The sequence below is a fragment of the Chenopodium quinoa genome, unplaced genomic scaffold, assembly GCF_001683475.1.
Source record: "Chenopodium quinoa cultivar QQ74 unplaced genomic scaffold, ASM168347v1, whole genome shotgun sequence".
Taxonomy (NCBI): Eukaryota; Viridiplantae; Streptophyta; class Magnoliopsida; order Caryophyllales; family Amaranthaceae; genus Chenopodium; species Chenopodium quinoa.
Genome location: NW_018742810.1, coordinates 1,804,820 through 1,820,866, shown reverse-complemented (window position 1 = coordinate 1,820,866; position 16,047 = coordinate 1,804,820). Strand labels below are relative to the sequence as shown.

At 37.4% G+C, this 16,047-nt stretch overlaps 2 protein-coding genes across 5 annotated transcripts; one reads left to right on the top strand and one right to left on the bottom strand.

Annotated features, from left to right (window-relative positions):
- Positions 1–1,548: 1,548 nt before the first annotated feature.
- On the top strand, positions 1,549–6,174 carry LOC110725290 (protein DETOXIFICATION 54-like). The gene is made up of 3 exons (XM_021904781.1): positions 1,549–2,013; positions 2,204–3,091; positions 5,313–6,174. The coding sequence occupies exons 1-3, from the start codon at positions 1,960–1,962 to the stop codon at positions 5,886–5,888; spliced, it is 1,518 nt and encodes a 505-aa protein (XP_021760473.1). The 5' UTR covers positions 1,549–1,959; the 3' UTR covers positions 5,889–6,174.
- Positions 6,175–7,872: 1,698 nt separating this feature from the next.
- On the bottom strand, positions 7,873–14,584 carry LOC110725288 (protein ROOT PRIMORDIUM DEFECTIVE 1-like). Of its 4 annotated transcripts, none has more exons than XM_021904779.1 (4): positions 11,700–14,584; positions 8,640–10,614; positions 8,370–8,444; positions 7,882–8,237 (listed from the first exon to the last, which is right to left on the bottom strand). In XM_021904779.1, the coding sequence occupies exon 1, from the start codon at positions 14,044–14,046 to the stop codon at positions 12,196–12,198; it is 1,851 nt and encodes a 616-aa protein (XP_021760471.1). In that variant the 5' UTR covers positions 14,047–14,584; the 3' UTR covers positions 7,882–8,237; positions 8,370–8,444; positions 8,640–10,614; positions 11,700–12,195. The 4 variants fall into 4 exon arrangements, 3 of the variants coding, with proteins under 3 accessions (XP_021760470.1, XP_021760471.1, XP_021760472.1); XM_021904780.1 differs by having other exon boundaries at positions 7,883–8,237; positions 9,080–10,614; XR_002512153.1 differs by having other exon boundaries at positions 7,873–8,237; positions 8,370–10,614; positions 13,770–13,854.
- Between the last annotated feature and the right edge of the window lie 1,463 nt (positions 14,585–16,047).

The following is a 16,047-nucleotide window of genomic DNA, read 5'->3' as shown; positions in this document are numbered from 1 at the left end:
GAGTCTTCTTTTAGCATGGGTGGTCGTATTTTAAACAAGTATAGGAGTGCACTTTTGCCTAAGAATGTTGAGGCGTTGGTTACCACACAAAATTGGTTACGTGGTTATGATTGTGATATTGAAGAAGACGTCCTTGAAATTGGTAAAGAGGTGATAGATGAAAGTTTTGCATCTAATTAGAAAGGTATGGATGTTGCTATTTTACTGATGCTTAATTTATATTGTGTTGCTTAATTCAAGCTTTCTTGTTTTTTTTTTTTTTTTGTGAGAAAAGTGTAGCTTCATTTCTTACACTAATGATAAGTATAGGGTGCTGCTACTGCTGACTGCTTCTTCTCCTTACTGTTGTTCTGCTGACTTGCTGTGCTGCTGACTTGCTGTTCTGCTGTTGTTCTTCCATTCTGCTGCTGCTCTTCTTCCATTTTGATGTTCTGCTGCTCTTCTTCCATCGCTGCAGTTCTGCCATTCTGCTGCTGCAGTCTGCAGTGCTGCTGATCTGCCATTCTGCTGTAGACTGTGGTGCTGGTGTTAATCTTGTTATGCTAAAAACTTGTACAATTCTGTTGTTAAAACTTGTTTGTATGGATTGGTTGGTTTGATTTTGTTACTTTGTTGTTAAAAATTGTTTAATTATGTGTATGGATTGGATTAGTTTGTTTTGGTTTTGAAAAGTTGAAACTTGTTGAATTAGAAGTTTTATAACTTGTTAATGCTATTAATCCTATTATGCTACTGGAATACTGCTATGTTGATGAATAAGGCCCAAAAGGCCAAAAAATTGTAGGTTATTGCCCAAAAAACCAAAATTGCAGATTATTCCCCAAAAACCAAATTAAAGTCAATACTCACGGATTAGCTAACGAAGTGCTATTTCTAAGGGAATTTAGTATTAACTAAGTTACTAAGATATATACAATTAATATGATAAGTATATGGTCTCAAGAAAAACTGATAAGTATGGAATATATGCTAAATATATATTCTAAGATTTCTAATACTTAATCCAAATAATTACATAAAAAAGTGCACCAAAAAAAATATTATTATTACATACAAAAAAAGCTTGTAAACGGTTCGATTTATAAGCGGTTTGGTTCATAAACGGTTCGGTTTATAAGCAGTTCGGTTCATAAACGGTTCGGTTTATAAGTAGTTCGGTTTACAATCAGTTCGGTTTTTAAATGGTTCGGTGCAAACGAGTAGCAGTTTGCTAACAGTTCGGTGTAAGCGGTTTTTATGCCAGTTTAAATGGTTTCGGGTTAGAAACGGTTCGGTTCATTTTCGGTTCGGTTTCCTTTTCAGTTCGGTTTAGATTTGGTTCGGTTCTTAATCGGTTTAACGTTTTCTCGGATCGGTTCGGTGTCGGTTTTACTAACATGCGGTTCGGGTTGGTTTTCGGTTTCAAAAAAATCGGTTTTTAATCGGTTCGGTTCTCATTCGGATCGGTTGAAACAGTTCGGTTTCACCGGTTCGGTTCGGTTTTTGACAGTGCTACTAATTATCAATAAAGTAGACAATTAGACATCGGAAAAAATAGTACAAAAAATGAATTGGATCATGAACCAACACAACAGTTTTATTCACTCACCAAAATTATCATATTTACATAAAGAAAATGAAAAACAAAATACCCTTTCACTTTTCTTTTCCGCTGTTTTTTCTTCTTCTGCAGTAATCCTCCAGTCTTCCCTAAGCTGTCACAGTCGCCGCCGTTTACACTCTTTTTTCTTTTTTACAAAAAATATAAAAAAAAAGTCCACTCATTTTCCTCAAATTAATTGACTCCATTTTGTCAGCTATATAAACCTGATCATGCCTTAAACAACACTTCTAACTTCCACTATTTCATCTCTCTCTCTTTCTTTCTTTTTTCCCTCCATTTTTCCATCCTTTAATTTCTCTCTCCTCCCTAACAAATAAAAAAAATATCAAAACTTTAAGCTTCATTTCATCTTTAATATGTCAGAAAAAGACCCTGATTTCTCTTCTCACAAACACCCTTCTTCTTCCCAGGTAAAGATTTAATCTTTATTACGAGTACTCCCTTTGTTCCTTCTTGTCATTCTTACTTACGTAATAGCGAGAATCTATGGTTAAAGTTTTATCTCGATAATAAAAAACAATCCCTTTTAGAATCATTTTACTTATTTCTTTTTCTAAATTTCCCCTGTTTTTAATGTGTTTTTTTTTTTTTTTTTTTCAGGTAATAGAAGAATTGAAAGAATTATGGGGAATGGCGTTTCCAATAACAGCAATGAACTGCTTAGTATACATAAGAGCAGTAGTATCAGTTCTTTTCTTAGGAAGACTAGGAAGTTTAGAGCTTGCAGGTGGGGCCCTTTCAATAGGTTTCACCAACATAACAGGGTACTCTGTTTTAGTGGGCCTTGCTTCCGGGCTTGAGCCCGTATGTTCACAGGCTTTCGGGTCGCAAAACTGGGACCTACTTTCACTCTCTCTCCTCCGAATGATCTTCATCCTCTTCCTTGCAATCATACCCATAAGTTTTCTCTGGATCAATCTCGGCCCAATAATGATCTTTTTGGGCCAAGATAAAGAAGTTACATCAATGGCTGCTATGTACTGTATTTTCTCACTTCCTGATTTACTGACAAATACATTTTTACAGCCTCTAAGGGTTTATCTAAGGTCACAGCGGGTGACGAAGCCTATGATGTGGTGCACTCTGACTGCTGTGATGTTCCACGTGCCGCTGAACTATTGGTTGGTGATGGTTCTAGAGTGGGGGGTGAAAGGGGTGGCTGTTGCTTCGGTGGTGACAAACCTGAACATGGCTGTGATGTTAGCAGGATATGTTTATTTTATGGAGAGAGAAAAAGGGAAAATGATGAAATGGTGGAGTTGGGGGGTAAAAGGGATTGGTGTTGAAGGGATAAAACCATTGATGAAATTAGCAATTCCAAGTTGTCTTGGGATTTGTTTAGAATGGTGGTGGTATGAAATTGTTACTATTCTTTCAGGGTATTTAAGTAATCCTAAAGTTGCTGTTGCTGCTACTGGGATTATGATTCAGACTACTAGTCTTATGTATACTGTTCCTATGGCCTTGGCCGGGTGCGTTTCCGCCAGGGTAAGCTTTGCTTTTTCCCGAAATTACTATTTCTTTATGATTTTTGTCTTTGATTTACTATGATGATTTACGAGTTTTGATTAAGTATATAGTGTTGCACGTATTGTCGTGTTTTTGTGTCATTTCATGTGTCTGGATAAATATAGTTTTGTATGTATTGTCGTGTTCGTGTGTCATTTTATGTGTATGGATAAATATAGTTTTGTACGTATTGTCGTGTTCGTGTGTCATCATTTCATGTGTTTGGGGTGTCAATTTATGTTTTTGGGTGTGGAAAGATATGTAGGTGTAAGGAGGGGGTGTTTTGGGATGTTTGAGGGCATTGTTCACAAAGCAAAGGAACAAAAGGTGTTGTTGGTATAATTTATTATTTGCTAGTATAGATAAGGTTTCGTACATCTAGACCTCCTTATACCCACCTTAAAATAAAATAGAGTTGGATGGACGAATACGAATTAAGTTGGTATAATTGTGTGAATAAGGTTGTTGGTATAACCAATTAAAAAAAAAATTATGGGAAACAAAGAAATTCAATGAATAAATCCATTATGCAAAATAGAAGGTTGTACCTAGGGGAGTGAAGGGTTCAATGAATTCTATTCTTACTATCTTGCCCATATTTCTTTATCAATTGATACAATATGTCAGTCATTAATTATTTTGTTTAATATTGTGTACAAAAATTTTAGATTATGAGAGCTGAATCATATTCTTGATTAAGTTTGGATGAATTGTATTAAGACTTGATCATGTTTCTTGTTTAGTGATATATGATAGTTGGTTAGAACTGAAAATCAATAATAACAGAAGTTTGAAATTTTGTGGATTGTACAAATCAGTTTAATTAACTTAGATACGGGTAATAATGGGGAAATTAAGAAGTAATTAGTGTAGTTGGGTCTAAAGTCACTTGAAGTTGGGACCATTCTATGGTTGGGAAGAATAATTTGTGTATAGGATTAGTTTAGTATTGCATGCATGGTACTGTGCAACTTTTAGGGAACAGTTAACCGCATACTATGGTACTATAAAGCAATTAAGTTTTTTGCTTAGTCATGCTTTTTGTTTGTTGTGCTTATTTGTAATTTTGTATACTTTAGCCTTGTTTAGTCTTATATAGCACCATGTACTAGTATTATAGGAAATTGAGCAAAACCCTACAAATTTTCATGGGGTTATGGTATGGACCAACTTGATATTACAAGAAATGGACATCTCTAGATTGATGGAAATCTCAAGAATGTTGTTCACATGGGGACAAGGAATTCGAGGGATGGAAAGGATATACGGATTCTCTATCCCTCTCTGTATTTAGTATCAATATCTAGCTTTTGTCGTCTGTCAAGGTAGATATAAGGATCATTCACTTCAAATGGTTCATTCTAAGGCAATAACGTGGACATGATGATAGACATATGGGACCTTAGATGAGACTTGTAATACGGTTGAAGATATGGATTAGATTGGAGGGCGATATGGTGTAGAAAAAAAAAAAAAAGGACTTCATCCATCTGAGTTTAGTTGTAACGTAACTTGTTTACCAACGTAATAACCAACTTTAGATAGGAGTATTAGGCATACTATATGTATATTAAAAGTTCCTTGTCTTTTTATCTATTACTTGATCCCATCTAATTTCACATAGGTCACCCATGAAATATAGTGGAACAAAGTAAGTGAAGAAATCTCAACCAAGTACTTTTATAGCCCCATCCACTACTATTTGATGTGGTGACTAAACATCATAACCAACTAAAAACTAAACAAAGTGGTATAGCTAGTACTACACTTTTCTCATGTCACCCCCACAAAAATGTAAGGGCACTGTTATTTAATTTGGTAGTTAATGGACCAATTGCAGTTTATGGGAGGCTTGACGTAATGTTGTTCAATTAAGTATTGTTATAGAGAAGATCGTATCTTCTTAAAGTTTTTTCAAGCTACAATAACCATATCAAATTTCCAACTAATCAGAGATTATCTATATCCATATCCATGCTTGTACCTTTTGTAACTTATAATATCTTTGGATTGATGATACGTGCATAACTGCATATCCAATGTTGGAATGATAGTGTGACATCTACGGGGTACAATTTCCGGGGCACTTTTGTTATTTTTGAGGGGTAACACGTAACACAATAACCACGTAAATTGTGTTATTGGTTACAACTTATACCAATTTACTGAAGTAAAATCCTTGGAAATAATGTTGTTGCAGGTTGGAAATGAGCTAGGAGCAGGAAAACCATACAAAGCAAGACTAGCAGCAATGGTTGCATTAGGATGTGCATTTTTGATTGGGATAATGAATGTAATATGGACAGTCATTTTCAGAGAAAGTTGGGGTAAACTCTTTACACCTGATAATAGTGTTACTGTCCTTGTTGCCTCAGTAATGCCAATAATGGGATTATGTGAGCTAGGCAACTGTCCACAAACTACTGGCTGTGGCATCCTCCGTGGCACGGCACGCCCTGCTGTGGGGGCCCGAATCAACCTGGGGTCCTTTTACTTTGTCGGGACCCCAGTCGCAGTGGGCCTGGCTTTTGGGCTTAAGTTTGGGTTTAGTGGGCTTTGGTATGGGCTGTTGGCTGCACAGGTGGCCTGTGCTGTTTGGGTTCTGCATGCTGTGTTAGGGTCTACTGATTGGGAAGCTGAGGCATTGAAAGCTATGAAGTGTTCTGAACAAGTTGAGATGAGTAGTAATAATAAATCTTGTATTAATCAAGAAGAAAAAGTAGGATTTTTAGATAGTGAGAAAATGGAGGGTAACAAAATTAACAACAATTTGTGATTTTGGACAAAAAAAAAACATTGGCTGTTCTTCTGTGAAGGAAGATCTGATAATGGTACTGCTGTAGGGTTAATCTTAAGTTTTGATGTGGCCCAATCTACAGAGAAGTAGAGTATCTTTATTGCATTGCTTTTGTACTGCCCAAGTTTATGGCCATTGAATTGTCTTGTCTTCTATGTAGATTGATTGGTAATGGTATGCACAGATTTGCCTACCTTGTCTTACTTGGTTTTTGTAAATTTCAAAACAATAAAATCGCGTTATTTTATCTAAACATGTCTTATTTTATTAACGGGTTAACACCTTTATTACATTAAGATAGAATCTAAATATCTCAACGTGTTATAGTCATATCAACTAAGATAGATAAACTCAAATACTATATGGGTGATGAAAATTTTAGGTGGTAGGATGTTTATATGAACGATGTTGCAATCAAGTTTTGAATAGGTTTGGTTTTGAATACAAATATGCTGCCATTGTCTTGAATGAATTTTATGAGTAACATATATTTTAGATGGTAAAGATCCTTTTTGCATTATATCCTAACATGTCTTATTTTATCATGTCACCTACATTAATCACAATCTTGAAAACATCACAAGTCTTATTTTGGCCATCATCATCATCATATGAAGATATGTCAAAATTATGAGATGTGGGACATGATAAGAGGATAGGTTTGATCTCAATTCAACTTTGAGGGGTGTACCTTGTACACATATGTAGTGCAATGTGCATTCCCTTTTCCTAGTGTTATGTACATTATAGCAAGTGGAGGAGAATGACCTTTTAACTCTTTAACATATTTTGCGAAATTTAAGAGTTAAGAACTTAAGAACCTACTTCGCATCATCTTATCTTTATATGTCTTATATTATCATGTCACCTATCCAAAATATAGAATGAAAAATTATAATGAATTTTTCTTCTCACAAAATGAGAAATCACTAATCCAATCTTCATAGGTGAAACTTCAAATATTGATCTAACTTTTTGCATTGAACCAAACAATACGAGTTGTGGTAAAGCACGTTGTGTTGTAAGATGAACAAGAGAAAGGATGTCCAAGAAAGTGGATAATGGATGGGTGGGGTTGAAATGTGCGATTTTAGACTCAAATAATTGTTTGATTGTGACTTCCCAAATATTTTACAAGTAGTGTACAGTGGCCTTTAGCCTTCAAATTTTTATTATTTTGGTTGTAAAATGACAATGCTTTTCAACGTTGCTTTTCACCAGCAACTGATCATTGTCCTTTTATCATCGTTCAAAGCAACGGACTTAAATAATCCGTCTTATTCTCCCATTGATGATTTGTCACTTAAAATAGTACCGTAATTAGGATAGTCTTTTAAACGCAATTAACAATAAAGAACAGAGAGTATAATTTCATATGAAAAAAAAAAAAAGAGGGTAATAAATAAAGATGTGTAGAATTGATGCAAACGACCTGTGCATTCATGCATTGGCTGCATGTCTACATAATGCAGGGGTAATGTTGTTGACCTTATCTGTTTTTGGTAAATGAGTACTCGTATATTGTGTACGAGCATATCACCTGACAAATTCTTAACTATTCAGTATTAATGTACAGTCTGTGAACTGATCCAACTGAACAGCTAGAAGTTTGATCCAATAATCTGCAAGACTGATGAGACTAGAGAGGTGTAGATTATTATGACTACCTTGATCTAAGAGTATTTGACCTACTCGGCGTTTGTTTGGTTGAACAAAGGAAGTAGTTTTCCCTAAAAAAAATGCGTAATGTTGTTTGATAAACTTTTAACTAGAATTTTTACTTATCTAAGAGAACTTAAGTAAATTTTCCGAAGTGTCATATTCTTCGGAAACAACTTGAGGGATTCTAATAGATGGCTTGGTACTTCTAGACGAGAAAACAATTTCACCACCAGTTACGCAATCAACCAGGCCCAATAATCATGTCTAGACCAAAAATTGTAATAGCTGTGTGCGAGCGCGGTATGTGACTGTGTGGGTGGGGGTGTGAGCATCTAGTCCAAATATTCTGTGGATAAATCAGCTATATTTTACGAGTAAAAACTTTTGCAGATGGCAAAAGAACAGGAAAAACACCCATTAACTTGTCACAAAACCATTTACTTTTATGTACCATAGCAAGTAGTGGCATCAATCATACTACAATAGACAGCAAGAGATTGCATCATCATGCATATATACAGAAACATATTCTATCATACCAAATCTATGCACCATATCTTATTTGCCATGCTCACTACTTAGGTGTATGACTTTGCTTTCTTTGATGCTGCAAGGTGGCTTGTTCGTGTGTTCCAAAGGTATGCATTCTCCACCGTCGAAAATTTTCTAGAGTATTTAGAGAAAGAAATAAGCTGTAATTAGCAAGATAATCAGAATATTTAGTACGAAGTATAAAAGTTCCAACATAACACAAAAGCTCATTACTATGGCAAGAAACAACAAAACTTTAGTCTGTACCAATAATCCTGTAGTTCAGTGGGTGTATGGTGAAAAGAACAATTCAAGACTTTTCAACTTTTTTTGTTCAGGAATCTGAAAAAAAACAAGAGAAGGGTAACAATCATAACATGAGTCAATGATATATTGATATTAAAAACTACAGCGAACAAGCAACAGCATTCAGGACTAATTGAAGAGTCATCCTTGTTTCAGGATCTTTAATCACTAAACAATGACAACTTCTTACATGGATTTATAAAAATATGTTAATCGGACTCCTTAATCTACCTCAAGAACCGGTGTTGGACCCTCGACACTAACATGTGTATGAACATTTGACGATCCATTTTGGACCAAAAACATCAAGTTATTTGTTTTTAATAAATATCTAATTATGAAACAAGTAGCCAAGTCCTGGTATCATAGCTATAGGAGGCGGTGACAAGGACTATGACAATATGTCAGTGTACAATATGTAAATATGTCAATTAATGTTGATAAGGGGAGAGGGTCGATATCAGTTAATTAGAATATCAAAATACAGATTGCTAGGCGCAGCTGATTTGTATATATGTCAGCCGCTATCCACCAACAGTGTTACATCATGTCACTAAAAACTTTGGAACCACGAATCATATTTTGAGTTTGAAAATAAGCAACACTTGAAAAGATAACAATAAAGTAAATGAAATGAATAAATAAAAAATGGAAGGCGGAAGAATTAGTACCTCAGACAATATAACAAATCTCTAATCTGTACGGAATACAAGGCAAAGCCATTAGCTCATTAGCTGCATATAATGTTAGTGAAAGTCACAGTCACGGGTACATCGGCGAAAAATGCTTAATGATTCAACCACAATATTAGTCGCACACGTAGGCACAAAGCTATAGACCTTGTCACAATTCCTGATTAATCAAAGAGTACTTTCCACCACAATAAACATTAATTATTGTAACAAAAGAGACTGTTTCTGAAACTAACCTTACATTATACTAGCAATTATTCCATTGTCACGTACCGTGTTTTTTCAATCCATTTACATTATGAATATCAATATGATTGAAGAAGGCAATAATGCATGAAGTGCACATCATTGAGCTATCTATTTCAGTGATTCAGTCAATTCCCTTTCGCTAACTGCATCCACTATCTCTACCTTATCGTACTGTATTATCGACTTTATCGTTCTCTATGTGGTAACCAGCATCCTAAGGTACAGTGCATTAACAACTTGGTACTAGAACTGAGGCTTGAACAAGTAATCATTTACACACAAAAAAAAAAATAGACCCTAACATCAATACCATATCACATAAACTAACAGCGACTTCAACTATCTCATGAAGCCTAGATATTTCATTTTAGATTACCAGCAAGAATTCTCCGCCATTTGTGCTACCCAATCAATTCAACAAGTACCTGTACTACAAGATAGCGTCTGAATAGACCATCTAAGGCTTGTCACATCCAAATTTCAGATTCATGTGGCTAAAAGTCAATGCACAAGTTACGCATACAAGCCCACAATAGGGTTGATTAAACAATGCCATCATCATCAGCTATGGTCTATTCTACAATACATTCTGCAATATGCATATTCTTTTTCGGGGGGCAGGGGATTACTTATCCGTGAAAACACTACAGATGCAGAAGGTCTACAAAGTTTATCAGTTTTGGCACAGATCCAATATGAGCCACAGGACTAATTATAAATGTTCAATAGACCACTGCTAAGGACAACAAGGGCCATTCTGAAGAAATTAAACTTCTACTGATGCAACCTTGCCTAAGTTGTCTCAAAATAAGTCACTCACTGATTAAGACCAAACCCCATCCTCTCTTGTATGCAAATGTTTATTGCAGCAACAAGTCCCATATACTAAGTTGTGCTTTCTGCATATAATCTTTTGGAGATAAAGATTGTTAGATGTGTAACCTAAGCAGCTACATCCAACACATAAACACCCATCAGATTAAGTTTGAAAAGATTCACTGCAGACACCGGACCTTATAAAAGCCTCTTATTACAAGATGCCTAGTACTCATTTGTGGAGGTCAATATGATTAGCAATATGTCATATCAATTTCATTTATATGATACATTGGCACATTCTAATGGTGGGCTGAAGATGCAGATATTCAGAGCATACTAGCAACAAGAGGTTGAGATAGAAACCTGGCACAAATTTGACTCATCTTCCCATAATCAGTAATCACGGCGATAATGCAGCACAACTTGAGTTCTGTCAGATGGAATGGCTGCAATTTGTCACAATTGACAATGAAGTTAGATTCTCCAATATCTTTCTCGAACAGACCAATAATATTAATCTTGTCTTAGATATCTGTCAAACAATAGTAATTATAATTATACAAAGATCATGAACTTAATTTGTCAATAATGGATCAGTAAAAGCAAGGAAACAGACTTGAACTTTGAAGGGACAAAGAGCATGAACAAGTGTTCAGGTTCCCAAGTCAGCTCATCTAATTTGCACACACATTTAATTGCTTCCATTATGCAAAACCCAATGTGTCTGAGTCTCACTAAATATGGCAAATTCTGACTAGATGCACGCCAACTGACCCACCAATAAATTTACTTGAATTGGCTCCATGCCATGAAATCCCATTATCTATAGTATGACATCAGTGAGGAGCTAAAAGTCCATACCATGAGTAGTTGAGTACCTATAAAATAGAGACCATATGCAGGTAACAAAGAACCACAGTAATAACACCTGGGATGCCTGCACACATTACAATTTATGGAGACACTCAATAACAGTAATGGACTTAGCAGAAAGCTTCTCCCAATAATAATGAAAGGAATTTATCTGTGAACAGCATGGTCTGGGCAATTAGAAAGAGCAGCACTACAATGCAAAAGGTGACATTCTAGAGCACTTAATGGCTTGACAACTTCATCACCCATCAGCAAATATAATTAACCATGTTATCACCACTTTAATAGCAATCTATACTATTTGGAGAAAATGAATGATAACATAAATCAGCAATATGATGGATTGATGGTGTATCATAGACCAAATATGTTTTAAGTCCAGCTAAACTAAATAGTAAATACCATTCTATAGGATCTCTGACAGTAATCTTGAGAGATCAATACCCTCCATAACGCAACAGAAATTTAGGATAGTTTTTCATAGTGAGCAAGCCTGTTCATACACTTGTGATTTCAGTGCGTATAGATTAAAATAACATCAACACCGCAATGTAAACAATAATAAACATTTCAAGGATATAAATTTTGAAGGTGGAATGATATGGAACAACCAAGTCACAAAACTGGCTGGTTAATAACCAAAAAAGAAATAAAATACCATTATTCAAGCCTTCCATATTAGACACTGAATCATATACAAAGCTATGTGTGATACAGTGACAGAAAGACTGCTCTCTTGATGATCTTGATATTGGACTTGCTATCAGCTTAACGCATTCTTAATGACTAAGGAGTATGACCTATTTTGCAGGTTCTGGTGGGTTATTTTAGGCCAACCTTTCACGAGAAGAATTTCTCCCAGGCCTCCCCCCACCAGATCCTCTTCTTCCATTACTACGCCCACCCCTTGAGCTCTCACCTCGCTCCTTATTATAGCTGCCACCACTACCACTTTCACCCCGTGAGGCATTACTCCATGGCCTCCCCCCACTAGACCCTCTTCTAACATTACTGCGCCCACCCCTTGAGCTCTCAACTCGCTCCTCATTATATCCACCACCATTACCACTTTCACCCCGTGAAGCTTTACTCCATGGCCTCCCCTCACCAAATCCTCTTTTTCCATTACTGCGCCCACCCCTTGAGCTCTCAGCTCACTCCTCATAACCACCACCACCACCACTTTCATTCCGTGAAGCACTATTCCATGGCCTCTTCCCACCCTCTCCGGGTTTTCTCCTGCCCTCATTTACCACGCCAGATCCTCTTCTACCATTATAGTGCCCACCCCTTGAGCTCTCAACTTGCTCCTCCTCATCATCACCACCACTTTCATTGTGGGAAGCTTTTTTCCAAGGCTTCCCCCTACCTTCTTCAGAATCTCTCCTGCCCTCATTTGCCCTACCAGATCCTCTTCTTCCATTACTGCGCCCACCCCTTGAGCTCCTAACTTGATTTTCCTCTCTAGCATCACCACTTTCATCCCACGAAACATTTCTCCAACGCCTCCCCCTACCCTCTCCAGGTTTTCCCTTGCCTTCATTTACCTTACCAGATCCTCGCCTTCCATTATTGCGCCCATCCCCTGCGCTCTCAATTTGCTTCTCATCATCATCACTATCACTTTCCTCCTCCAAAGCATTTCTCCCAGGCTTCCCCCTACCCTCTCCAGGTTTTCTCCTGCCCTCATTAACCTTATCCCTTGAGCTTTCAACTTGCTCCTCCACATGCCTTTCTTTGTCCTCCTCATCACAACTGCTTTCATCCACATCAGAACCAAATAACTGCATATCCTCCTCAGTCTCTTTCTCATTCTCTTCTTCCCCTTCCTTCACTGCTTGTTGCTTACCAGCATTAGGACTAGCCACACTCTTTGACTTCTTCCCTTCCTTCACCTTGTGCATCAGGTGTATATATTTATTTCTCATATCTATCAATGGATGCTTGTCAATCAACAAACCTCTCTTAAACCCGTCCCTTAAAACCACAGTATGAGTCCCAATTTTACTTGAACGGTAAAATATGCCAGGATGATGAGCCAATGCACGCTTAAGCCTTGGCTTTATACCTAAAAACTCTCCAAGACGAAGCATGTTATCCCTCTCTGTCTTCTTGGTAACAAGAATATGGAACAATTCGTGCAAAACCGCAACCACCCACTTATCAGACATATCAGTATTAGGCTGAAGATGAGTTGCATTCTCATAAGGTGATACGTAAGGCAACTTTTGCCAGTCATCCAACCACCTCTTCAGACTCTTATCCATCTCAAGCCCATTAGAAAACTGCAAAGGGAAAGCAATTGGCATCCCTTTTTCATATTTAGGATCCCCCTTCTTTGCCATCTTTTCGATAGCCGAAACCGCCAATTCATCACTCCAACACACCAATTCTAGCAAACCCTCAACCCTATTAGGCCGGGTCTGATTCTGATTAACCCTTTTCACTTTAAAATAATCAGGGAACTCAGGAACTAATGTATCAACATAATTATCAGGAAGACCTAAATCCCATTTAAACCTATCAATCAATTTCAAAGGAAATTCATTAATTCTACACAACATCAAAAGTTTCAACAACCTATCAGCAGCATCTTTCCTAAATGTATCACTATCATACATCAACTGTTCTTCAGCATCAAGATTCAAACTTTCTGGGGTTAATCTAACATGTGGGTGGACCCCAATATTAGCAGGAAAATATTCTTCAAAAAAATTAGGGTACTTACGAATAAAATCAATTGTTCGACATGGGATACTGAGCTTCTCTGTATGGTCAACAATGGAGGACAGAGGAAGAGACTTAGAAGGCTCTGATTTAAGCAAGTTCTTGAGATTAACCACATATTTAAGGTCTTTTTCTTTCTCAACAGCATGGTCTAACCCACGATCTGGAACAAAATTTATCTCAATGTTATCAAGAAAAGTTCTGATACATTGAAAATTGGAGGGATTTGGGTGGTGAGATATAATTATAAAGCGTTGAACTTTGGATTTTATTAGCATTTTTGTGGTTAAATTTGCAGAGTTTTCTGGGTATGGGGGAAATGAAGAATAGGAAATGGTAGTTTGGGGTTTAAGGAGGGTTTTGCCAGTTTGGCTGCTTGATTGTTTGGATGAGTAGATGAGGATTGAGGAGTTTCAGGGTTTGGGGGCTGAATTTTTTGGACCAAACACACACACACAATACACACCTCAAATAAGTTAGGTCACACTATTACACTTTTACACCCTTTTTTTTTAAAAAAAAAAAGGTAAAATACATTGAAAAATTACGATTTTTTTATTTTTTTTTATTTTTTTTAAAGGAAAACAGAGCAATTCATTAATTAATATCAAGTTCCGCCAAAGTTAATATGCTTTGGGGAAAAGAACTCATACAAACTCTCTCTGAATACTCACTCGTATCTCATCTTGCTATAGAATGGGCTACTGTGTTACAAGCTCTGTTAACATAAGAAAACCTACAAGCATTAAATAACTTTGCTAAGGTACAAACTTCATCATAGACAATCCATATTGGAGACCAACCACACGCACTACTATTCAAGGTGTTTATTACTGTTAAGGCATCCCCTCCGATCCAAACTCGATCATATCCCAGCCTCCTAGCAACCTGGCATCCAAACTTCACCGCGGTCACCTCTGCAAGCTCAACATCCCAGCCTTTCGATATTCTCCTTAATGCTGCCTATATAATGTGGCCATTCTCATCCCTGGCAACATCACCCACACCACCCCCCCATATTAAAAACAATGTGAGCATCCACGTTGATCTTCACAGTACCTGCAGGGGGCTTGCACCAGTCTGCATTATGGGTCTGCGTTGTATGTGGGTTAGTATTGAACACTCTGGCTGCATACTTCTTATAATCACGAGTCATCTTTGCAAAAGAACAAGTTGTAGCACACGTATCAACCTGAGCCCCATCAAAGTTGCGTTTGTTGCGGCAAAACCAAACAGACCAAGCAATTGTCAATATCATACACAAATCATCACCACCCACCTTGCTTGCAAACCACAACACTCTCCCAGCAAAGGTCATGTGACTTGGAGTATCGAAAATTAATTGCGCATAATTGCTAGACTCCCAGACATGCTTTACACCCACACAATCAAATAGGACATGTGAAATTGATTCTACATCAGAGTTACAAGCACCACATACCTCATTACTTGCAATGTGTCGTCTAAAGATTTCTTGCTTCACACCAAGACTACCTTTGCTAACCCTCTAAGCAAAGTGGCAGAGCTTGGGAGGACCTTTCAATCTCCAAACTAATTTCCACACTTTCCTCTCATCCTCATGCTGACCATTGCTGCCCATATGATCCCATCCCATCTTCCCAAGCCAATAAGCTAACCTCGCAGTGAAATCGCCATTCTTTGATAGCCACCAGTAGCGCACATCTGAAGTGTGAGCAGTAGCTAGAGGGATTTGACAAATTAAAGAGCATATCTCATCATCAAAATAATGGCTTAGAGCTTCAGTGTTCCAAGCATTACACGAGCTGTCAATCAGTGAAGCAACCCGGAGCTCCGAATCAAACTATATTGTGTGAGTTGGAGTTGCTGTATTCGGTGCCCCTAGTAACCACGAATCAGTCCAGACTAGAACCCACTCTCCGTTTAAGGCCTTCAAGCAGCAATGCTTTAGACCCCCACAAGCTCGCCAGGTGTAGCTTGGGTCATGCCCCCTAAAAGCTTCCAGAACCGAGCTATTTTTAAAGTATCTCGCTTTAAAAATAGCATGTACAAGAGAGTTGGGGTTGGTATACAGACGCCAAATTTGCTTTGCCAGTAAAGCTTGATTGAACACTTTAAGGTCCCGAAAGCCTAGACCATCCATAGACTTTGGTTTGTAGAGAGCATCCCAACTATGCAGTGCATCTTTCTATTCGTGCCATGCGACCCCCACCAAAGTTGAGCCAAGAGCGAATGAATCTCATCAATTAAGCTTTCCGGAATTCTAAAAATGCTCATCATATAGGTCGGTATAGCTTGGG